General features: G+C 41.5%; 2 protein-coding genes across 2 annotated transcripts in view; both read right to left on the minus strand.

The window, feature by feature from the left end:
• Positions 1 to 556: 556 nt before the first annotated feature.
• Positions 557 to 11,753, minus strand: tfcp2l1 (transcription factor CP2-like 1). Its single transcript, XM_084544364.1, has 15 exons — positions 11,495 to 11,753; positions 10,898 to 11,046; positions 9,397 to 9,470; positions 8,040 to 8,145; positions 6,296 to 6,402; positions 6,065 to 6,217; positions 5,839 to 5,949; positions 4,828 to 4,958; positions 4,340 to 4,391; positions 4,113 to 4,206; positions 3,880 to 3,970; positions 3,553 to 3,635; positions 2,971 to 3,113; positions 2,332 to 2,383; positions 557 to 2,237 (listed from the first exon to the last, which is right to left on the minus strand). Exons 1-15 carry the CDS (start codon positions 11,551 to 11,553, stop codon positions 2,200 to 2,202), a joined length of 1,443 nt encoding a protein of 480 aa, XP_084400490.1. The 5' UTR covers positions 11,554 to 11,753; the 3' UTR covers positions 557 to 2,199.
• Positions 11,754 to 12,452: 699 nt separating this feature from the next.
• clasp1a (cytoplasmic linker associated protein 1a) overlaps positions 12,453 to 24,659 on the minus strand; it is a 71,998-nt gene continuing 59,791 nt past the window's right edge. Inside the window, exons 31-40 of the mRNA XM_084545277.1 lie at positions 23,861 to 24,010; positions 23,595 to 23,701; positions 22,101 to 22,248; positions 21,440 to 21,686; positions 20,842 to 20,898; positions 19,647 to 19,840; positions 19,327 to 19,455; positions 18,301 to 18,507; positions 17,684 to 17,800; positions 12,453 to 15,104 (exon numbers count right to left, since the gene is read on the minus strand). Coding sequence (XP_084401403.1) covers positions 15,018 to 15,104; positions 17,684 to 17,800; positions 18,301 to 18,507; positions 19,327 to 19,455; positions 19,647 to 19,840; positions 20,842 to 20,898; positions 21,440 to 21,686; positions 22,101 to 22,248; positions 23,595 to 23,701; positions 23,861 to 24,010 — 1,443 coding nt within the window. The 3' untranslated portion in view covers positions 12,453 to 15,017. The remainder of the gene's footprint in view (positions 15,105 to 17,683; positions 17,801 to 18,300; positions 18,508 to 19,326; positions 19,456 to 19,646; positions 19,841 to 20,841; positions 20,899 to 21,439; positions 21,687 to 22,100; positions 22,249 to 23,594; positions 23,702 to 23,860; positions 24,011 to 24,659) is intronic.

The following is a 24,659-nucleotide window of genomic DNA, read 5'->3' on the forward strand; positions in this document are numbered from 1 at the left end:
GGAAGATAAACCCCACACACATAAGGGAGGCACTCCAAGTGAATAAATGTCTCTCTACTCAGTGTTAACAAGTGGCCATCACAACATAAAAACATTAAAGCACTGTAAAAGATTACAAAGGTTAAAAACCTTGGCTTTCAGTGGCATGGGTGTGATCATGAGCTGATCTAACCCTGTCTTGGAATTTATGTCTCAGTGGAGCTACAGATTAAAGGCAATACAATGCAAATGCTACCTTGTGTGCATGGGGTGAGGTTAAAATGGACACGAGAGGACATCACAAGCTCCGAGTAATTTTCCACAAGGAGACATGCTCATAATTGTGAAGCAAACACAGCATATATAGTTAAACATTAGATATTTCAATCTACTCTGCTATGTAATTATTGCTGTTATTTTGAATTCCCGGCCATCTAGCTTTACCCAGGGTAGTGTTATATGTATAAGTCCACGGATGTTACACATGTTTAGATTTATTATGTATAAGTGTGTATACCAAAGATGTTGTTCATGTACGTATATAGAGGTATGAATGACTACACCAAGTGTACATAACATATATGTACAGTATAGAAGGAGAAACATTTTAATTTTCACAACCAGGCATAACATTATGACCATCTTCCTAATATTGCTAAGGTCTCCCTTGTGCCTCCAAAACAGTTGTGACTCATCAGAGAATGGACATGGGCCTTCTGAGGGTGTCCTGTGGTGTCTGGCAACAGAATGTTGTTAGTGGGGGCCTTTGGGTCCTATGAGTTGAGGGGAGGGGCCTCTGTGGCTCATCCCACAGATACTTGATCAGTTTGGGATCTAGTGAATTTGGAGGCCAGGTCAACACTTTGTGCTGTTCTTCATGTTTTTTTTAGTTGTTCCTAAAGTGTTTTTGTGTGTGTGTCTGTGTCAGGCTGCATCCTGCTGCGGATGACTGCTGCCATCAAGGAGTGTCATTACTATGGGGTGGAGGTGCCTGGTCTGGTCTAGGTGGGTGCTACATGTCTTAGTAACATTGACCGGTTAGTGTCAATTTACTTGACCTTGTGGTTTTAATGCTGTGGCTGACCAGTGTATACACAGATTTCTATCTTTTCTTGCTAGGTCCCATTCTATTTCTGTTTGAATTTCTTCTACAGGAATCAGTAAAAGTACTGTACATTGTATCTTGTCTATCTTAAGCCATCACATCTCTGGTGAAGTTGTGAACTGGTAACACTGCCAACAGCATCTATATTAAAAGTATTGAGTATTGGTTTGGATACATGGATAGAAAGCCTGATGCTGCTCTGTGATTTCAAAGACAGTTCCTCCAAATTTTCAGACATGGCCCCTACATACTTGAGCTTGTGCTTCCAAAACATTGTCAGGGTCTCCCTGTCAGGAAGAACCAATTCTTAAGAAGATATATCGCTCTGTGTTCCAAATGGACCCTCAGTCACTGAGGAATCAAACCACAGCATGGGTACAGTATATCATATTGTATCAAGTAGTCCACATTTCTTTATGCATAGTGTCAATAACTGTCAAAAGGAATATCACACAGCTAATTTTAATAAATCTTTACTGGTGCAATATGACCTTTTTCCAACCGATCTCACTTAAAACCAGCATAAGAGAAAACTAAATCTTTTTATTTTGAGCAGTATACAGAGCAAGTCAAAATCACAGATACCAACTACAGCCTGAAGTCTTGTTTAAACTATCTGTTCTAACATTCTGTAGAAGTACTATATGTCCTCACACTTCTGAATTGTTTAAAGTATTGCAATGTGTTTCAGATAATACAAAGCCTTATAGCTATCTACATCATATGACACACTAGAGGTTTTCTTTTGTGGGAGAGGAGCGGGGAACACTAGATAAACACACTTGTTATTAAAGCAATTGCTCAGTTTTGTTCATTTGTCTTTTCATTCTTTCTGCATGCTGACGTGTGTCATTTTTTTGTTTTATTGCCATAGATGAATGTAAGCCGATAATGCAGCACTGTTTACCACTAATTACAAAGGATATCAAACATGAATCAGTAACTGAACAAATAATACAAATAAAACAGGAACATTAGAGACAACAAAACCACAAAAGCAGAAGTAAACTTAAAGCTTAACATCCTAGCGCGCCACATACTGTTAAGAAGAGAGACTTATTTACAATCTGTACAATTCCCCTGGGGAAGCTCTCAACCTCCTGAGTTCCTGCTGGTCATTTCAACACCACGTGGTACCCATCAGTGTTTTCATCTGTTTAACAGAGTACAATGAAGTGTAAGATCATTCAACAACAGCGGTAATCAAGCTCAACAGGATGGATGGAAGGCCAACAGTTCAGTGTTACCTCTGATAGTGCTGATGATGAAGCTTGTTTCCTCCTTCCAGTTCTGCACCATCTGAAACAAACACGCGGCTGATTCGGGATCAACGTGGAAAAAAATCTCAACCTGAAGTTTGTCGTTCATAAAGCCCAGTCCTCCTTTATCGCCACTGTTGTACGGCTTTGGTTTAAGCTTCAGTTGACTTGTTTTTTCATTTTATTAAAAGGTGTAACTACAACGTAACTACACAAGATACCACATGGAGGCAGCAAACACTGGGAGTGGTCAGCTTTGGCTGCTTCTCCTGTTCCTGTGTTTTGTGCCTTTTGTGCCTTTAGCTTTGATTACAGCATGCATTCTCTGTGGCATTGTTCCGATAAACTTCTGCAATGTCACCAGATTTATTTCCATCCAGTGTTGCATTCATTTTTCACCAAGATCTTGTATTGATGATGGGAGAGTCTGACCACTGCGCAAAGCCTTCTCCAGCACATCCCAAAGATTCTCAATGGGGTTAAGGTCTGGACTCTGTAGTGGCCAATCCATGTGTGAAAATGATGTCTCATGCTCCTTGAACCACTCTTTCACAATCTGAGCCCCATGAATCCTGGCATTTGGCCATGCAGTGTATATATCCCTTTATGAATAGCTGAAATTCCTACCTCGTCAGAGACTAAGATATGGATGCCGGTGGGTCTTTGTCTGTAGATGTGTGTGATCTGCTGAGGAGTGATGCTGTATAGCATGGCAATCTTTTCAGACAGGTCCAACAGCGTCAGCTCCTCCAAGTACAGAGCATGGTAGACTGCAGGGAGGCCAAACCAGACAGGAAGGAATGCATAGATGAACTCCATGTACAATTCCAGGACTAAGTTAGATCTCTTTGTTAATCTTCAACGTGTTATTTGACGTGAGATTTTTTTTTTTTTCTATATATTTTACAGACTTCCTGACATTTTATTATCTTCTGTCATAGCCCAGATCAACCCAACATCCGTCAGTCAACAACATGGCAGGATTTACTGAATACTCCCAACACTCCTGTCTCTCTCTGTCTGTAAAGTGACCAGTGACGATGTTCTTGTGTTGTAGTTGGTTTCATTAGTTGACTTTAAGAGGTTGTAGTTTACTGGAGAAGCGTGATTCAGACAGCCTATGGTATGGCACAGTGTAGTTTTCTCCATTGTGGGCTACAAAGATACACAAGATTCACTTGTAACTGCCCATGCTGTATGCACACTTACTGTCTCCACCCACTGGCTTGATAGGAGGTTGATTTCTGGTCTGCTGCTGACACACATAGATGGTAAGACGGGGCTGTACAGTCCTGGAAAGTGTGAGCAGAGACTGTAATACCAGCGCTTGAAACACACGCAATACTGACACGTTTCAAGACGCCGCTGCGTTTGCCCTCATATCTAGTTAAACACTGAAATTCAAGACTGAGTGTCCCGTTTCTTCTAACTATGCAGTGAAAATCAAACATCTCTGTCTTTGCATTCCTTATTCATGAACAAACTCTGCCTGTGCCCTTTTCTGGTGTGACAGAGCAGCGAGGTTTAATGTCTCACCTTCCCTTCATAGTGTTAAAGAGGCGAATGCCATCCGCTGGGCCGCAGATCTGGATCAGATCCTCTCTGGTCATCCTCAACAAATCAGAACCTGTAACAAACCAGCGGAATACGTGTTCTGCTTGATGAACAGCTCTGGAGTATGTGTTTATGCCATCTGACGCTCTTTATTTTAATTTTTACTCTGAAAGCTTTGGCCAAAAAAAGGAAACTTTGACTTTTGCCCATGTTACCTGAGAAGCTGGAGAAGAGCCTTGAGAAAGGCATGAACCTGTGACGCTGCAGCCACTGCTGAGTGTCCTGCGGCGAGAACGACGGCAGAAGATGCTACATGTCAAAAAGAAGAAGAGCCCTTGAAATGAGTATAGCAGCACAGCATCCACTGTCTCCAAATAATGGCCTAAAGGGAATAAGAGAGCAACATTAACACTTTTGCACGGCACCGTTCCCCGTTACTTACATCAGAGCAGCCGGGCATGAACAGCTCCCCTTGTTGGTTTGGAGAACAGTTGCTAGAGAAACATGCACACGAGGAAGAAAGAACAGATTGGGGTGATTGGTTGAGAATTTTAGTCTGTTCAGAGAGAACTAGTTGTGGACGTTGAGTTAGAATCTGATCTTTGTGTGGCTGTCCAAAATCACTCATGTCAGGGCAGAGATAAATATATGTAGAGGTGCATTATAATGTGGTGGTGAACACACAAACTCAGAGTGGCCCATTTGTGATCAGATCACACAGGATGCATATTACCAGCAGGTTTGAACACGGTCTAAAACGCCGTCAAACCCCAATAATACTGTTTACATTTTTGGGTTTGTTAAATCGAAAGCTTATCTCACTTCTACCTCAACAACAATCTGCAGTTTCCCCACAGAGCTCTAATAAACCAAATGAATAAGGTCGGTGCAAAGCGGAAATGTTGACGCAATGTCTGAATGCTGACTCACCCCTCTGTGAAACTGCAGGACGTTGGGGAGCTGTGGTAAACTGGTGATGGAGTGCTGCTGCTGCTGTTATTGGTGGTGGTGGTGGTGGTGGTGGTGGTGGTAAGATTTACTGCATCAGGCCACGGGGAACACTTTACAGGGAGAAAGAGAGGCAATGAAGTAAGGAAAAATACATTTGCACATACACTTCAGGGTTGAAAATACCAGACTGAAGCATGAAGAAATATCACATCAGAGTTGCCCCAATGAATCCTAACGTGGATGTGCACACAGGCAACTGTTTGTATTTGCATGTAAGGTAAACTTGTTGGTGTGTGTAGCACTTTACAGCGCTCCCAAGTGGCCAAACATTTTAATAACATTTAGTAACCTTTTCTCTTCTAAGGCTTTTGATGGTACGAGGGAAATGTCTTGACTTTTTGCAATTCTCTATTTATAGCAATGATGAGAGATGAAAAGTGCACAGTTCTCCAGTAAAATGTGATATATTTGTGATGTGCTACTTAATGCTTGCATATAACACGTCAGGATATTCATTATTTAAATTATAATAATTAATATTGGCAAAATTAATTAGCATATTTATATTCTTGACTCTTACTTAGCACACAGTGTGGTTTTTCCTTGGACCAGCACTCATCACTTTTCATTCAGTTGAATAACAAACCATATTAAAACCAGGGCAAAATGTGCTGGATCACTTGATGTTCAAAAGCACTACAGTGACGCACAGAGAGCCCCAATCATTGACAAACCTCAGCAACAAAGCAGGACAACACCGAGCCAAGGAACGGCTCAAAAGCTGTAACACATTAACATACTCTGGAGTAATACCGGTTTAAACCGTTCCGTGTGCAAGGACGCAAAGAGAGAAGGAAAGGAGGAGGAAACTATTCTGATGGATCTAGTTCTGATGAGATTAGATATATCCAGGTGACCTAAGAATTTACCACTTGGATCAATAAAGTTACATCACTGCAGCACTACTGAAGGCAAACAGTCAGGCCTCACCTCTTTTAGCAGGGTGGACTCGTGGGACGGCTGATACTTCTCTCTGTCTTGAGGGGCCTTTTTATCGATCTTTTCCCTGTCTGTCTTCAGCTTGCGATCAGCTCCTTTAGGCTTAAAAACACAGCATAAGAAGTAAAACATTGATTTCTCAAGATTGTAGATTTGCAGTATAACAGCTGATGAGGATCATCCAAGCAGAGAGGCATCAGTAAGGCAAGTGTCATACCTTGAAGACTTTGATCTGGCAGCTGGATGAATGGACATGCTCCATATATTCTCCATGTTCGTTGGTGGTGAAAGTGTCCACCTGGATACGAAAGGGAACCCCTTTCTCCCCGCCGTGCTTTCTGGGGGTGAACTCAGTGCTGATGCAGTTGACCTGAAAAGACAAGAGATGAGCTGAAAAACAGTAATGGGCAGATCAAGCAAAGGCGCTGAGACATTTGGCTGTCTGTACCTGTATGAAAACAGAAGCATTCTTGACAGGGTCCCAGATGAACTCGATGGTGTTGAGGTGCAGAGGGTGCGAACGAGGCTCCACTATCCCCACTGATAGAGGGATATCTGCAGATAATGATCCAGTCAGTCTGTTTAGCCTTGCTTTAAAGGCCAGGCAGACATTCTGCTAAATGCACCAAGCTAAGAATGGGAACTTGGTCTGTAAGTTTGGTCCAGACCAAATTATGAACAGGTATGTAATGAACTGGGTAGTGTATTGGTTAACACTGATGATGTTTTCTCCGGGTACTCTGGCTCCTCCAGACTTTAGTTATCCCCTGACTTTTCCTCTAGCACCACCCTGAGTTTGATTTGAATTTGTGCTACAGAGTGAAATATTTCCATATCTAGAGGATGTACTGGTATAGAATTTGTGGAAGATCGCATCTAATAACTAGCACCACCATCAGGCTAAAATCTACCTGCCTAAAACTTTTTATTTATGTTTGCAGTCACCTGCAAAACTATAATTTTCATCAGCTTCAGCTGCGCTTGCTTAGTGCTTATTTGGAAATGTTAGCATGCTAACACACTGAACAACTGCACGCTGCACTGTTCCCCATTAAAACTTATAACCACTAAACATCAGCATGTTAGCGTGCTGATTTTATTTTAGCACAGAAGGCCCGAGAGGCAGCTGAAGACAATATCAGCTAAGGATTATTTGATTTCTGCTTCATTTAGACCTGTTGTCCTCATATGTAGACACTTTCGTCTGCCATCTAGTGGTAGCAAAGGGTCAATACACTAGTCGGTGTAAAAACATGATAGCAGGCATTACAGCCAATCATATATTAATTCTCAGGACAAAAGTGGACAAGTTACAAAACCATCTGATTTAACAGTTGAAACTTTATTTTCACTTTATTTATGCTTATAAACTTTTTTAGTTTGATATGACACGCAAATTTAACAAATTCTGAAAATAGTAACAAGCTACAACATCGCTAATTAGCAAGTACTCATTTGAGGACATTGGGATTTCATTGTTTGCAATTCTGTCTTTGCACAGCCATGCTGAGGCATGAAAATGAACAGTTTTGAACAGTTTTATATTTGAACAGTGGAAGAAAAAGGTGATTGTTTACGATTCTGCTTTTACTCAGCCATGTTCCGACATGAAAATGAGCAGTTCCAGAGCAAGGAATAGTGTTGGTGGTTGTTTGCAAATCTGTTAATCAAATAAATCGTTTCATAATTTGTTACATATTGGTGACTTTATTGTAATGCAGTGAAATAATCCCTGTGTCCACATATGAGGATTCAAAAATGAATTCCTATTCAAAGATGATGCATAAAAATGCATACCAAACAAAAGCTCTGGTCTCAGTAGGTTAGGTTCTAACTTTGGTTGTTACTTTTTGACTTGTGAAATTTCCAGGTATGAAGAGATACTAAATGTTAACCGAAAACATGTCTTGAGGCTAACAAATGGTCTGAAAAGTGTTTTATAACCAGATTAGTCTTGCACTTTCATCAGCAAGGGGAAGGTGCACTGGCAGCGTTAACAGGTTTTAATGGAAACTACTACTATTTTAACTTAGTCATAGTAAAATTAAAAACTAATCATCCTGCACTGCCGCTCATAGGCTAAACTTACTATGAGTGATTCTCAATGTAAACACCCATGATAACAAAGAATAGTCTTTGACTAGTCATATGAATGAACTATGATTTATCTTCGGTTGGTACATTTAACTCACCAATATCTAGGATTCGGTCTCCTGGTCTGTTCCACCTCCATCCCTCAAGCTGCTGGTGCTCCATATACTGCAGTCGACGGTCATGAAACACCACGCGCACAATACTCTGTGAACAGGCAGGATCAGGCTTCAGGCTTCAGGCTAGAGCACAGCAACAGTCGGAGGAGCACAGCTCGCACAAAGCTGAACAGCCTAACTGTTTGGCAAGTACGAAAAGGCTCCCCCCAACATTTATCCATTAAAAAAGTGAAACTGTTTCACTAGGCAATGTTTAGGAGGTGGAAATTCACTGGGAATTTCAGCTCCACTCATGCCCATCAGACAGTGACACTTGAAGGCATGTATCTGTGACTGTCCATGATCTACTGACAGTACATGTGACACATGAGACTTTCCTCCTGTATAAGAGGACCCCACACTCACATGGACAGATTTAAACATCCCCTGAAATTCACTGGACACTGGAAAACAGCGACCTCATGTCGCACACGTGTGTGCAACTGAAAAGACAAATTTGTCCATGTCTATGTTTTATTTTTGTCAGTGGCATCTATAGTGTATAACAACTGATCAACTAAAGGTTGGATAGATAGTCTTTTTTTTCCCCAGTTCTGCCAGGGCATGAACCTGCAAAAACACGTACATTTGAGATATTTATGGAGGGAGGCTCATGCATGGCCGAGCACCAGAACTCAAACAGCTCTGGATCCAGCACGTCATGTGTTTGCATAGATGCCACCTGTCCCATTCTTGTGTTTCTAGGATGCTACAGATAAAATTAGGGCCTCAAGCAATCAATGGCGGCCTGACAACAGAGGCACGTCGAGAGGATGCACTCACACAGAAATGAAACGGAATGACCCCTCCTCACTCTTAAGTGAGCGCGTTGTTAAATGAGTGCAGTCATTCCACTTGAAATTTAGTCAGGTGGCAACCCCCATTTTTGTGTGTCACAGGAATCCGTGTTATGAAAATGAATGGCCTGATAGAAATGATGGACTAGTAATGTTTTTTGTTGTTTTCTTTCCCCCACAAAGCATCAGATACAAAGTATACCTGTTAATTTTCACATTTCAACTGAGGAAACAAGTACACAGATGCCCAAGTCTGGGAGCGTGAAGTGAATCGAGGTGCATGTTTGTAGGGGGGTTTATGTAAGGCTCAGGAAAGAGGAAAGGTAAGTTTGGGTGATAGTACCAAGCTCTCCAAGGTCGACACCCCACCCCTGAAGTGGAAGTGAGGGTTGAGGGACCTGCGACAAACCAGGAAAGTGAGACTTGAAAAAAGATGAGAGAAGAAAGAGGAAGAGGTCACATGAAAATCAAAAACACAGACATACATAATACCTTACACCTACCTTCACATATTTGTTGCTTATATCAGTATACTCCACTAGTTTTCTGTTAAGCATACGGATTTCGTAGGACTGACCTACATTTTAAAACATTAAAAAAAAACCTGATTAAAATTGAAAAATGGGAAATCAGTCAATCAGAAAAGAGGGGCAGTGGAGATAGAAATGGAATCAAATTAGAAACCTCGTAAGCCAGATATCAAGGCCAGCCACTAGAAAACGGTTGCATATCTCAATCCTGATCAGATACCAGACATTAAGAAAATCACAAGAAAACAAAACAAAAAATAGTCAATGTGACTCACTAAAGGGCTAACTGTCAGCGCTTATGTGGCTTAAAGCTAAGTCCCTGATGGCAATTAACCTCTAATCAATGCATGCCATCTTTGCATTTCAATGTAATTGTTGCCCAGAGGTTGCATGTTGCAGAAAGCTCACTGTCATTGTGTTTTTACTCCAAACAAATTACTGTAGAGCAGGTAAGCAGGGCAGATGTAAAAGAGACACAGAGGCAAATAAGGCACAAGTAAAAACAATGTCACTGTTCAACAAGGAAACAATCAGAAGGTTCCAGTGGAAGAGACTGGTGTGAAGTAGAAGAGGGGGGGGGGGGGGGGGGGTACAAATTAGAAAGGCAAAAGGACAAAAGTAAGAGAAGAGGGTGAATTAGATCATTAGATGAAAGTTAGACAAACGAACACACATGTAGGAGCTCATGTTGCCTGGATAGGTTAATAACTGCAGTGATTGGATATCAATTTGTTGTCCAAAAAGGCTCAGAGGTTTAGTGTATAAATATATTTCTGTGTACAGGATATCCTACTCTCACAGCTCAGTCTATCTACAGACAGAACACTATAGAAGCAAAAACAGTTTAGTGACAATTTGAATTTGAACAGTTGTTCCTAATACTGTGCATTATTTTTGTCAATACAATATCAAGTTAGAATTACATGCTTTGAATTTTCCAGATTTCCAACTTCCACAATACAAAACCTTAATTGGAAGGTCTTTTAAAAGATTCACACATTCAAATAGAAAAGCCAAATAGGAACTATTCTTCAGTAGTTCAAGCTCTGATCCAAAAAAATCAAGACAGATTAAAAATATATATATATATATATATATATATATAATGTGGTTTTGAATGAATTAGATGCAGAGACCACCTCTAAAAAAAAGGATGATCTATCAAGTCACATGATCAGAAGAGATCAGTTGAGTTTCCTGAACCCACACTCAGTGACATTTTCTGAATATGTGAACCTTAAAAAAAACTTCAGAATTGCAGTTTTTGAATAAGTCTGGCTGATAAGTTTTTTTTTGGTAGATAATAGTGTCTATTAGTTGCTGAGCCCCAAACTGCAAGGGCATAGATTTCAATTATTTTAATGTAACCAGACTTTACCTAACCCTGCAGCTGCTTCTGGCATTTACATGTGACAAAATGAGCTCCAGTCCATTCAGTCGCCAAGGACATTCAACTAGCAGCACAGATAGCTACCTTGGTTGAGGTAAGTGAGAGTCTCCTCCTGCTGTTTCACAGCTGGCGAAGTGGCTGCACACAGAATGTACTGGAATGGGGTCCTCTTGTCACCACTTTCTGCCATAAACCTGGCTTCTTCGTTCTTCAAGAAAGGCGCCAAGGCCTCTCTGAAAGAGACCCCAAGGAGAGGAGAGGGGCTGAGCACAGGGGGACAATGAAGGCATTTGTCCTGTTCCCTCTTTTATCTAATCACTCAATTATGGGAGCAAAGGTGTAAACGGTTAATGATACAGAAGACAACTGTGCCATGTAGCATAGTTAACTTTTCAGTGTATGCATTTGAAAAAGGAAAGAGGCAGTCTATATGGCCAGTGTTTGTAATGTAAATTTTGAGTTTGTATGCAGTGCTCCTTCAAAATGAGCAGCTGGAATTAAATTTAAAAATCTGAATTTCACGTGTGAATAGTTAAATATATTAATGTGCTCCTGGAGGCAGAATTACTGCAAATCAGCACATTCTTATGCAGGTAAAGCTCTGACTGCAGATAGAACTCTCTGACAGACGTGCATGAAATCCACAAGTTTCTGAAGCTTCTCAACGTGGCTGTGCTTTACCTAATGTAACTAGCAGAGTGCTGGTGGTAGGACTCAGGCTGGGAGTGGCAGAACAGCATATTTTCCGGCTGCGGTGTCTTCTCGTATCCCGGGACCACAGTGAAGGTGTGGAGACAGATGGAGCTAGCTTTGCGCCTGCTGGCTTCCTCAGTGTTTTTCGGCTCAGAGAGGTTTGCAGCCCAGCCTCACCGCCCGCCTCTTATATTGTCCCAGTGATGTCATCAGGGTGCCCATTAGCATACCATGGGTGACCTTTGAGAAGCGGCGCGCAAGGCACACCTCCCTCCACCAGTGTCTGGCTTGGTTGATGCATTCGTAGCAGCTAGACCTGATGAGTTGTTGACACTGCCAACAGCAATGACCCAAACACAACAGACACACAACAGACACACAAAGAGAAAAGGACAAGTGGCTCTAAAATGAAGAGGAGTAAATAGAATTATCCTCTACGGCGTTGTGCGATCACGTCTGAGGACAGAAACAGAGGAACATTCCGTAAGCTGACATTTCCAGTTCTAAAAATCTATACAGAAGCAAAACAAATGATAAATTACACCTGACAGTTTGATCTCAAAATGCACATTCAACTTAAACACATGAGCAAACAAGAGTACAAGCCCCGGCAGCTGCTGTCCAGTCTCTTCAGAGCTTCTCAAGGGAGAGATTAGGAGGAGGTCATCTCAAAGTCTGCTCAGGGTTAATGTTTATACGGCGCTGCTAAGCACACCTCAGCGCTCGGATGTGCGAGCTTGTAAATGGATGGACAACCGGGCAAAACCGCCGCAGCACGAGGACCCCTGAGGAAGCCAAGGTTCAACCTGCGAGGGAAAGAAAGAAAGAAAGAGAGGAATAAAGGAGAAGGTGCACAATCACCGGACGGACTCTTTAAATCTTTCACAAGATTAAGTAACTTGATAGCAGTTGTGAAATCTGAGGTGAATGGCCAGACAACAGTGAGACCAGTTCTTAGCCTGTTTATTTCTAGAGCAAACAGTTTCTTTACATAGTTGCAAATCTATCACAGGTGGATGTTAACAAAAAAAAAAAAAAAGAAAAATACACACACACAAAAAAAAACCTCTGTACAATTTATCATGGGAGAACAAATAAAATAATATCAAATAAAATATATAAATACAGGTATGTATTACATGACCGACTGAGGCGAAAGACAGTGTACTGTTGAACATGCATAGTGAACAGTTTGTAAAGAAGACCATCTCATGTGTTTCAGTAAGAGACGGTGCTAACTGGTAGTTTGATGACCTCTCCCCTTATGACGACTACAGGTTTGCTTTAAGTGAGAGAAAGAGGCTCCATTAAAAACGAAAGTCAGCAGATTAATGGTTCAGACGCTGTTGAAGGGATACGTGGACAAAAAAAAAAAGAAAACAGAAGTCAGGCAGAGTGTAGAGAGGCATTTTACAGAGTGTGCTTGGCTGAAGTCTTTTTCAGTACCAATGCTCCAACAGCAAACTTGAACATAAACATGTAAATTCTGTACATTCATTTACTTAAATAACCAGAATTGGCCCATTCTCAGTGGATTCCCTAAATGAGAACTAAACGAAATCAGAAATATCAGATATTATTCTTAATTTGCTCAAAGTCAGCAAATGAGATAAGAGAATTAAAAACCAACATGACCCTCTCCTACAGTAAGTCAACTGTACCAGGATAAACCAAATCATATCCAATATTAAAAAGCTGACCAGATGGGGAATTCCCAATCAGGGATTCATTTAGTGTTCAATCCAGGAATCCAACATTTTAAAGCTTTTTGATACCTCAAATAAAGGAGTCGTGCCCAGAGGTATTTAGTTCATCCCCTGCCTGAATGCTTTTACAGACTTAAATATACCAAACACAAAGTTTTGGTCATGAGTAATTGTTGTACCTTTTACATATGAGCATGGCTAATGCGACAACCTCCTCTCCTCAAACATTAAATCAGAGATGGGTAACCCGATGATGTTACAAGTGCACTTCGACAGCCTAAAACCTGGGCCCTTCTAAACAGAGTTGACGTGTGCTGCAGATTTCATGCAAGCTATTTTGCTAACGTGCCAAAAACAGGATGAAGTCAACCTGTTCGCTTTGATTTTTCCTCATGTAAAATGTCGTGAAGCAGTGGTCAAAAACTGTATGTACAAAATACCTTTATTGGTGGATTGTGTGGTTATTGCGGAAGCCGTGTATACGCGAAAAGGGAAGTGAAGGAGATCAGAGGAAACAACGAATACTGTATTTGCATCGTCACAGGTCAAAACGCCGCGAGGCCGTTTTCTCCCGCAGATTCACATTATTTAAGAGCCAAGTGCTGTACATCGCATTCACTCTGTGCAGTCCCAGTCAACAAACGTAAGCGTGGATAAAGTGAATAAGGCCTGGTAACGTCTCTCTAATCGCTGGTCTCTCTCCCAAGTTTACATCTGCAGTATTTACAAAGGACTTCCTGTTTAGACTCAAAGCCACTGGGCGTGTTCAGACTGAGCAGTAGGTGGGGGAGGGGGAGGGGGGAGGGGTGGAAACTGGCAACAAATGGCATCTTCTCAAAAAGTACTGTTTTTGTAATTGATGAATAAGTGTGGCAACATAACCTTTCACACGCTCAGCTTCTACTTTGCTGATTGTAAATTTCAGGACTAAATTCAGACATCTTTAAGTGTCCAGCTCAACAGCAATCTCATCTTCTGTACCTCAATATAAAGACCTGCACACAAATTTAAGGATTGTCAATTCTGTCTGGTTTAGAAATGTTATCTTTTGCCAGCTTGTTACCTTGAGTGTAACAATGACTTCTTGAAACAGGGATTCAATGTATTAAGCCACTCATAATTATAAATAAGCATAAAAAAGATTGCAATCGATGCAAAGGCTCCTCTTAGCCTGGATCCTTGAATCTAAGCATTAACTAAAAATGCTCATACAGTACTTTTTTCCTATCACATTGCCCCATTATATATTACTTCTTTGTAATAATAGAAACCGAAATAGAATTCATCCCAAAGCTTATGGGCTTATTACCATCACTGGGCCAGCCATATGACATTTCATCCCTAACTGCAGATTATTATTTGACAGTGAATTCTCCTCCACTTTGATGTGAGTATTTCACAGCATCATGTATGAACTCCTTATATATGCTAATACATTTGAAACAGGCCTGAATTAATGAAACTCGGTGGGAAGCATGATGATGAGAAACTGCCATTTCCTATATGCAAAAGAAAAAAAAAAAACAACTCAAAATGTATTGATTAGCTCCCCACCATTCTAAAACCAATACAGCAGTTACATTCAAAAGTTTCTAGAGCAAAGGTGGTAGGATGAAGGAGCTAAACGCCAAACAGGTTGAGAGGATTCCCCCCCAAAACAGGAGAAAAGCACGGCATAGTTTTGATGAGGAAGGGAAGATCAGAGCAGGAGCAGTCTGAAAGAAGCGTGGCATTTTTCTGGAGTCCCGGAAATCCTTGAATGGTGTCCCCCCCCCCACATGCCTTCCAAATGAAACCTCCCTCCATTAACTGTGAGAGGAGACGTCCGAGGAACTGCTGCTATTGCTGTTGGTGGTTTGGGCGCGCTTGATGTACAGGTTCAGTAACTTCATCTGCAAACAAACACAGATAGTCATCTTAATCTCAGCAGAAGGGGTCGCAGTAAAATCACATCTGGCATCGACAGTTGTTTTACAGAGGCAAGACTTCTTGGCCATGTTGTGTCAAAGTGGGCTAAATTGACTTCATCCTATACAACAGTGGTGCCCAAACACAGTGGCTGACATCAGTTTAAAGTGATGCAAATAGATTTTAAACTACCCAAAAGAAAATACTATTTAATATTCACCTTGAGTATCAAAGACTAGAGTCAAAGGATCCTCAAGTCACAAGATAGAGGCGCTTTAGGGAAAAGTATGACTCTTTTGTTTAAATGGACATAGGTAACCGGTGTTGAACCTGAATTAGTTGGAAATCCATGTAATGTATCTACTTTTTTCCTTTTCAAACAAGAGATCTGTTTTATCTCATATGGGTCTATCAAATCAACAGTAGAATACGTCTTGTGAGTCATGGGGTGCATCCGAATACCCATACTAACGTACTGTTCAGTAGGCGAGACGCAGTACGTCACAGTAGTAGTACGTCCGAATTCTTAGTAGACATCGACTACTAGGCGAAAAATACCCGGATGGCCTACTACCTCCACAGTATACAACGGTAGCTCACTACGCTATCCCACAATTCAGCGGGAGCCCGCTAAGCGTAGAAGAAGACGAGCCGCCGGGAAAATCAAATCAGACAAAATGGCTGAGACCGCTGTGACAGCTACAGCTACGACGACCGAAGTTTATAAATGTAAGTATATTAGGATAAATGTTGGTTGTTGCGAAAATACTTCTCCGAGGTGGCTTTAAAATTTCGCGGCATCCGTCGGTGTGCGTCATATGTGTCGGCGTCACATGTAAACATCCAGGGCCAAAGGACAGGCAAGATGGCTGCCCAGTACGTCCGAATTGTATGCCTACTACTCGCTCGCATACATAAATAACGTACTAAATTGATGGTTGAGTAGTACGTTCTAACCGACGTTAGTATGTACTGACTATTCGGATGCACCCATGATGTTGCAATAATTAACTGCTTAAAGTCCGTGTAAACCAAATTCTGACATTTTCTTCTAAACACATTAAATAGGCCATAAATGTATTTCCTCAAAACATGTAAAAGCCATTCAACCATTTAGAATTTATTTTTGGAGCTAGGCTTCTCGAAAGTTTTTCAAGATTTCTGTGTCCAGGATTTAATGGGCGGGTCAGTAAGTGGGGCCGCGTTACGTAACGCGGCCCTCATTAGCATAAACCCGCCCCTGCTGCTGTAGCGGTATAAATACATTCAGCGCATTCGCTTCGGTGGTTTTCCCGCTCGGTCTCGAGTCTCTGATAGCATCTCTTACGATAGTTTGCAGCTAGCTAACGAGCTAACCAGTCAGCTAACCAGTCATGTCTCCTCGTCGTCGCTTGTGCATCTTTCCTGGATGCCACAGTGTGCAGGGTAACGGCTCCGTTAGCTTATTTAAGTTTCCGACGGAGGACAACGTAAGGAAACGGTGGATCGATTTTGTCAAGAGGAGCTACTGTGGAGAGTTCAAAATCACCACCAAGACCCGTCTCTGCAGTGTCCACTTTACCCCCGATAGTTACAACCAAATTCAATAAAAAATATTTTGCCTTTGCCTCCAGTGGCCCATGGTCTGCCTGATAAATGTTCAGGGCACTCTGCAGGGAGTAGGGGTTCAGGCAGTCTGGCTCAAGGCGTGGCTCCAGCGCCTCTAACTGACACGCCCCCAGCGTCTCACAGCAGAGAGAAGTGCTTATTTTTCCATGATTTTGACATCTAATTTTATATACTTAGCGATTTTTATAATCTTTCAAATTTGGCTCAGTGGTCAATGACACATGTTTCTGTGGTGTGACAAACTCATAACACAAATTTATTTTTGCTTTACACGGACTTTAAATAAAAAGGTAAACAAACGGGACTGAAAGTATTTACCTCTCAGAAAGTGGGATTTGACAATTCTTGATTAATAATGGCTGCACACAGATCATTTGCTGGAGGTGCTGTAGCATCACAGGAGTTTTTAGCTTTCACACTGTCTTTCTCAGAGGAGGCTCATTGCAGAGGTGTCAAATAATCAGGAAGGCTCTGAGTGAACTGAATTGCAGGAGCAGGTTAACCTCCTCATTTCAACAGGCAAGAAACACAGCTCCTCACTGAAGGAGGGAAGATAGATTTTTGCTGTGACTGTTCTTTATGAACTGGTGAACTGTCAACTAAGGTCTTCATCACATGCTCACATGTTCCTGAGCCCTGAGATGGCACCTTACACATAAGACTCTGTTGAGATAACCAGCTGACCATCAGATCAGAGGTGGAGGGTGGTCACTCCAGTCAAGTGAACGTGACCCTCAGACCTCAAGCCTTACATAACTCAAGGACACAAGCTGTAGTGAAAGTAGGACAACTATGACCCCGGCTTTATAATTGGACAACCAGCTGGAACCAGTTGAGAAACAACAACATGGGAAGATGATAAGGCTCTGCGTCTGTCAAACAGGTATTGGTAACAAAGTGTGTGGGTGTGTGTGCAAGTGTGTACATGGAAAGATTTGCTGGCGGCAGTCGGTACCTTGCTGCCCGTGAGCTGTGCCAGGTGGGGTTTGAGGTCCTCGCCAATCACAGAGTAGATAGCCACCAGACAGAACACGCTGGCCTTGCGAACGCTGCTCTCTGTGTTGTCATAGCCCTGCAGGGAAACAAGGCAGCATCAGGCGCCGCGCACATACCCGCGTGCACACACATACACACACACGAGGGGTCAGCAGGAACATGGGAGGAGTTGCAAAGAGTGCAGAGTACACGCAAACATTTCCAGGGACAAATAAGGCAAATATTTCCCACTGTCCAAATATGAACATTGTCCAAATATGCCTTTTTGGAGCCGACATGGATGTTTCTGGTCTTCTTGTCCCCGAAAACCCCCACTCTTGTTGTCATTTAAACTCTGTGGAATTTTTTAAAGAATATTCATTCATAATTCTCTTAAAAATGTTGTTTTTTTTTGGTTTTTTTTTGGTTTTGTAAATTTTGTTAAAGTTTAAGGCTCTAAGTGTCCTAGCAGAACTAAAGAAAAATAGGTAACATCATTGTAACTAAGATAATTAAAACACCAATCAAAATATATATTTATGTGCAAAATGACTGTCTGAACTAAGATCTTATATCTTTTTTGTTTTCAACTCAGACCTGCAGGAGTCCAGGAATAATGTCCGGCAGCAGTTGCAGTAATGAGTCCTTGGCGATGCGTTCAATGACTTTGGTTTGCATCTTAATGGCAGCCAGGTTGATGGGGTAGTCGGCCGTCTGCACAATAGGGCACAACACCTTGATGCATTGCTCCGGGTGAATTGATCCGGCCAGGGTGGATGCTGCCTCCTCAGCCGCACGCACCACCTAAAGCACATTCATATGTACATTTTAAAATCAATCATACAGTGTAGTTTAATGTTTGTGCCATGAAAATATCTGTCAGTTGGAGAGCTAGTTAGTGAATGGCACTTGGACAAGCTTGTTTGCATATTAACAAGTGGGCAAAAATATCTACTTCAGGGTTCAAAAGGCCTCTGCAATCGCCACGCTAGGAAATCAACTTAAAGAAACATTGTTCTTCACTTAACAATATGGTTTATTATCTTGAAATTTGTGTGTGTGTGTGTGTGTGTGTGTATTTCAATTAGTTTTAACATCAGATCTTTGTTTACCCCCTCTCTTAGAGTCAAAGGTTGGAGTTACTGCATTCAGTAATTGTTATTCTCATACTGATAACTAGACCATTAAGTCTTAATGATGGTGGGAGAGTCAATGAAAGCTGTTGAAACCAACAACTATCAGTCTCTTCAATCTAGACAGTTTTATGAATATTAGGCAAGCCATAAACAGGCACGTGTTTGTTTGTTTTTTTACCACTAAGGTTTTATTAAAAGTTGTCATTGTGTGTCACACGACTGTAAAAACAAACAGTACATGATAAAAATATGTGTTTCAGTGGAATATATATATAACATCCTCCATTATTTAAAGCTTTGTAAATATTTGCTTTGTCTAAAGCAAGAACTAATTTTTGGTTTTGGTTTTCCATCCTGAAAACTCATCAAACAGTAGAAGAAAGTTATCGTCTAGCTTGAGAACGTAATAATAGTGATAATAATAGCTAATAGAGCGCTAACACTGCACCATAGTATATTTTCATGTTTTTTTGCTGGAGCTCTGTACCTCCTTGTGAGAGTCTTTGTGAGCCTCTAGTGTCTTCATGATGGTTAGTTCAGCATAGTTTTTGAAGCGGGCCGGCTGGTTCCTCAGTATTTCTTTCAGCACACGCAGGGCCATGGCTCGGATGGTGTGCTGGGGGAAACAGTAGTATGAGCCATATCATACTTGAGTCAATTCTAAATATCCACACAAACCTATATTTCATTTATTGAGATTACCTGGTGTAGGAATCAATACCCTTGTTCACATCATTTCTTTGTATAATTATCAGGCTTCTAGTGTACATACACTCTGAGTCAATGCAGAGCCATCAGACAACATACATCTTTATCACCCAGTGTCTCCAGCAGAAGGAGGAGGATGGTTTTGAAGTGTTCGTCCCACACAGCCCTGCTGTCTTCTCGTGTGATCTTCAGTAACTCCACCAGGGCGCCTTTCCGCTCCTCGGAACGCTCGTTGTGATTGGACAGTTCTTTTAGCAGGTCGGCTACCAGGTCTGAGTGGTCCTGACCGATTGCTTACCAAGAGAGGACGAGAGGGATACGTTGAAACATCAAACTAAACATCAAAATTACAACCACCAACTGCTGCCATGGCCCAATAACAGTCCAGTCTTAGTGTCATCCATCAGTCATTTAATCTGGTATCAGTTTTCAATCTTGTTTCAAGACAAGAGAAACAGACTTCTGTAAATTTTAAATACAAATCTACTATTAATTCCAATTTAAAATATGTCTTAGCTTATTTAGAAAGAAACTGAAACTAACTTTTAAGACAATATGCCATGATGGGAACTGTACTGTTTTCTGTGTGAGAAACACCACTCTGAACACACAGTGCAGCTCACAGCTAGGTATGCAATGAATGCCTGAAGTTGCAGCCATACGGAAATCAAATCTGAATATGCAAGCTAAATTTTAAATTGGATTTTGACACAAAAGGAATAACATTTTCTGTGCCAGAAAGAAACAATAGTGCAAATATATAATGGAGAATGGATGTAAAACTTAATTCCTGTGTGTGATATAGTTTATTTCTTTTTTCATACTTTATTGCTTGTGCAACATATGCTACTGTGATAAAGCCAATATCATGCTATGTGTTCTGAAGCTGCAGATGTCTACATATTCAGTTGCTCAAAATGTCATAAACTAGATTTCTACAGATTAATAATTCGTTAATACACAGGATTAGATGTTACAATCCCTTGTGCAAAAGACAAAGTAATACAATCACAGAGGCGATCAGTTCATTATAAAGAATGTCACAGCTCTTACTAAAAGCATCAACCTGCCAGCTAGGTCAGGAAAAGCGGGGTAGGTTGGGTTTAGTGAACACACAGTTGCTAGGTGGAAAAGAAGTTAGAATGCAATGGAAAAATGACCAGGGGATTTAAAGAGCTGAGTGAATAATGCAAACGCAGACAAAAGGTGAGTGAGGTGCAGGTGCTGTCAGAAAGTCATCCTGTTTGTCAGTGAGATTCAGAAAGACAGTCAGGAAGGGTAGGCACATCTTTACCAGGAGCAAAGACCTTGGGGAGTGTCATCTTGTTTTCACCACTTTCCTGACGTCGGCCTGGAGGGGAGGGGGGTGGAGGAGGGATGGAGGTGGAGGTGGGAGATAAAGGGGACACAGGAGGGTGTAGAGAATAGGATGTGATGACAATAACAACAAGTGAAAGCACAGCCTGGCAGAGGAGCTGCACACCCAAACACCCGTGTTTGTGGTAAACATAATGCACACAAAGTTTCGGCTGTTTGGTCTTAATTTCGTGTCAACTTGCATGACAATGTTTAGCCAACTAAGCAAATTAAAAGCCAACCTGGACTACACATACTACTGCCAAAATTGTGGTGGAGGCAATTTCTTATATCTTGTCTCCAAAAATTAAAGACAAGGAACAGTTGTAACACATTTCAGTGGTGTTTAAGAGGCCGAGCCAACATCAAATCATTTGTATAGTGCCTTTGAAGACTGACCATTACAGCACATTTTGTGCATGTGTGAAATGTGTATGTGTGACAAGTCAAGTTAAGAAAGTCTTTCTGTTGCAAAAAAAACAGAAAGAAATAAAAAGGCAACACCTCCCTGCAGATATGTTATCACAGAAACTCACAGTCACGAAACTGCTCCACATCATCGTCAAAGACAGCCTCCTTCAGGGCGCTCTTGTCATAGGTGCAGATGGTTTCTCCGTAACCGTAAGGGGCAAACTCACGAGTCCGTGGTCCTGAGAAGGAGCGAGGTGATGGCGTGTTGAGTAGTGACGTCTTGTTGTCCAAAGCGGTGCGACCCCCTTCCACCATGTCTAAGCCCAGGCGGGCGTCAGAACCAGGAGACGATGCCACTCCTTCTCTGCCAGCCTGTAAGACAGGAAGATAGGTGGGGCGAAGCAGAACAGGAGAGGGACAATTATTATTCTTAAATTACTCGTGCACTTGTGCAGCAGCTGTTGACCAACTGGTTCAAAAGCAGCTGAACCTATTCTTCGGTGGTGGAGTGATAGTAACAGACAGACAGAGATAATTATACAAAGCAAAACCTGTCTCAGAGTTCATGTGACCGGCTGATTATTGTTTTACAACATACTTTTGAAAGTTGTGAATAAATACTTTAACGTATAGGCTAAGTTGTTAACATCTTTGCAATTCCAGAATGAACTGTCAGCGGTAGAGGATGTATTTTTTGTTGCCAGTTTTAAATGAAACTTAATTAATATGAAGCATTTAATGTAAACTGCTTTCCAGCTCCAAGCAGGAATATTCAGAACAACTTACTGCATCATCCCTCTTGCCTTCCCGTCTGATTGGCTCATTCAGGTCCTCCTGACTCCTGTAGCTGAAGCTCTGAATGGCTTCTGTGACGCCACGGAGAGAGCTGTAGATCTCTTCCGAGTTCATGTTTTCTGTATCATATTCCATCATGCTACAAGACACACAAACACAGACAGAAATACACACACGTTTATCTAAAGTGTGCATCAGAAGCAGATACACAAGCATGAATTTGCACACAGAAACATGCAACGTGCTTTAGCATTGCTTTTGATGGACAAACAGATTAGTTTTGAGAGCGAAAGGTCAGGACTGACATAAACCTTAACTGTGGCTTCTTACAGATTTCACTCAGCATAAGCCACATCACTGAAGCAATGCGGCATGATGTTTCCTTTTTATTACAAATGATAAAGTACTATGCATTCAGCAAGAAATACTTTAAAACTGTATAACACCCTCCATTGGTTTGGAATTAGGAAAGCTGGATAAAAAAAAAATAAAAAAATCAGGGAGTTTTTTTTGAGGGGCATAATCTCCTTTGTGTCACAGGCCGCCTCATTACCTGGGTGAATATGCTCTGCGCAGGACCCTTAGGGAGGGGGCAGCAGGGGTGGAGTGAGGCGGAGGAGGAGGAGGAGGGGCAGGGGGGTGCTTTGACAGTCCGTCGACACCCCAACCCCATAACCGACTGTTGCCACAGCGCGGCCGGGAGGGAAGGATGGACAGACAGGAGTGAAAGAGTGGGGCAAGGTGGATGGTAATAAACGACACGAGGGGACCACGAGAAGAGACAAGAGGGGGGAGGAGAAAGAGAAAAACAACAAGTGTGCAGAAAGAGAAAGAGAAAAGACAAAAAGAAACTAGTCTGAGCTTTAAGATTAGAGTTAGTGTTATTTTAGAGGAGAACACTGGAAAGCAGCAACAGAATCCCAGAAAATAAGCTTTTCAGAAATTTTAATTCTACTGTTGTAAGGGGCCATTTGTGTACACTTAAGGTTTATCCACAATAATTATGACCAAAGATACACTTTATAAGCAGTGTAAACGGGTTTCTGCTAGCAAACAAAAGAAATGTATAAGATTATCAGCTGAATGAGCAACTCATTCTGAGAGAATTGAACTATTTTAAGAAATTGGCCACATTACACTAGTGATGGAGCAAGTAAAAAAGTCAAAGATGGCCAAATATGAAAGTAATTGTGTCTGAGGTAGTAAATATCAGCCAAGTAATTGGTAATTGGTGTTTTGCATTAGATCTTTGGTTCATTGTGGGTGGCTTCTGTTCATACTATAATGGATGAAGAATTTGTTTTAATCTCTCAAAGCAACTCAGTCAGTACCATGCTTCAAGCATCCCACAGGTTAGGTTGTGTGTTAGTTTGATTACAAATGATAGACAGCAGCAGAATCCCCAGGGTTACACCACAGCCATGCACTGAAACAGTAGGTATGTTCAGCAGAAGGAATCATTTGATAACAAGTGGTGTCAGCTACCTTGGAGAAAGTCCTCCATGGGAACAGTTTGTTGGCGAGGTGAGGGGGCTGGTTCTGCTGGGGGTGTGCCGTGGCGGTGTCCGGCCTATGGTGTTACTGGGAGAACCCTGAAAATCAAGGAAATATGATTTCAATATAGCTATCCCCAGTATCTGACAGCTCCACTATTTGCATTACTATACGTCCACCATTTGAAGACTAGCACGTATTTGTTTATCCTAGCTGGGTGTCTGAATGAATGATGTTAAATACTACATTTTATTTACCACACTGCTGCTGGTATTGCTCGAGTTCTTCAGGTGGTTGTGCAGCAGTTTGGTGGCTCCATCCTGGAAAGTTTTGGGCAGAGCTCCCAGCAGCATGGTAAACTCTGGGGTGTTGAGCTCAAACAAGGCGATCAGCACCACCTGGGCTGCCTAAGGGCGGTGTAGCACAACAGGTTAGGAAAGGGCACACAACTGACAAGAAAGTTCAGATGGTTTCCTTGATTTCAGAAGCACTTGGGCTATGTGCTTCACATAGCAATTTTATCAGAACAAGTCAGATGAAATGACATTTAAATGGAAAAGCACAAGCTGTGGTTAAATTGCTGTGATATTTTACAATGTCCTACTTGGTCAGAATCAATATAAGAACGGAAGACTACCATGATTATTTCTAATAAATGCCAAATAAAAATCTGAAACCAAGGAAACCAATGTTTAACTAATATACTCATTAGCCTGTAGACAGAAATGTGTTAAAAGGTGAGTATTCAAAACTGCATTCACTGAGGAAGAACACAATCCATCAAGGGCATTGTTGCTATGTCAATGTTGAATCATGCAAGTGATTACAGATAAACTTTTATGAGTCTGTAGGAAGTACAACTTTGTTTTGGGGGCTGGGGAATAGATATTAATAATTAACAGTAGGTAATATATGATGTACACTAAAACCAGTAGACATGTGAAGACTACCAGTCAATTTGTGTGATATGTTATTGATAATGTAATTATGTAAATGTAATTATTAAGTATATGTTCCACCATCAGTAACTTCAGCTGTGGGTCATACCTGGGATTC

Source organism: Chelon labrosus (assembly GCF_963514085.1).
Source record: "Chelon labrosus genome assembly, chromosome: 5".
NCBI lineage: Eukaryota > Metazoa > Chordata > Actinopteri > Mugiliformes > Mugilidae > Chelon > Chelon labrosus.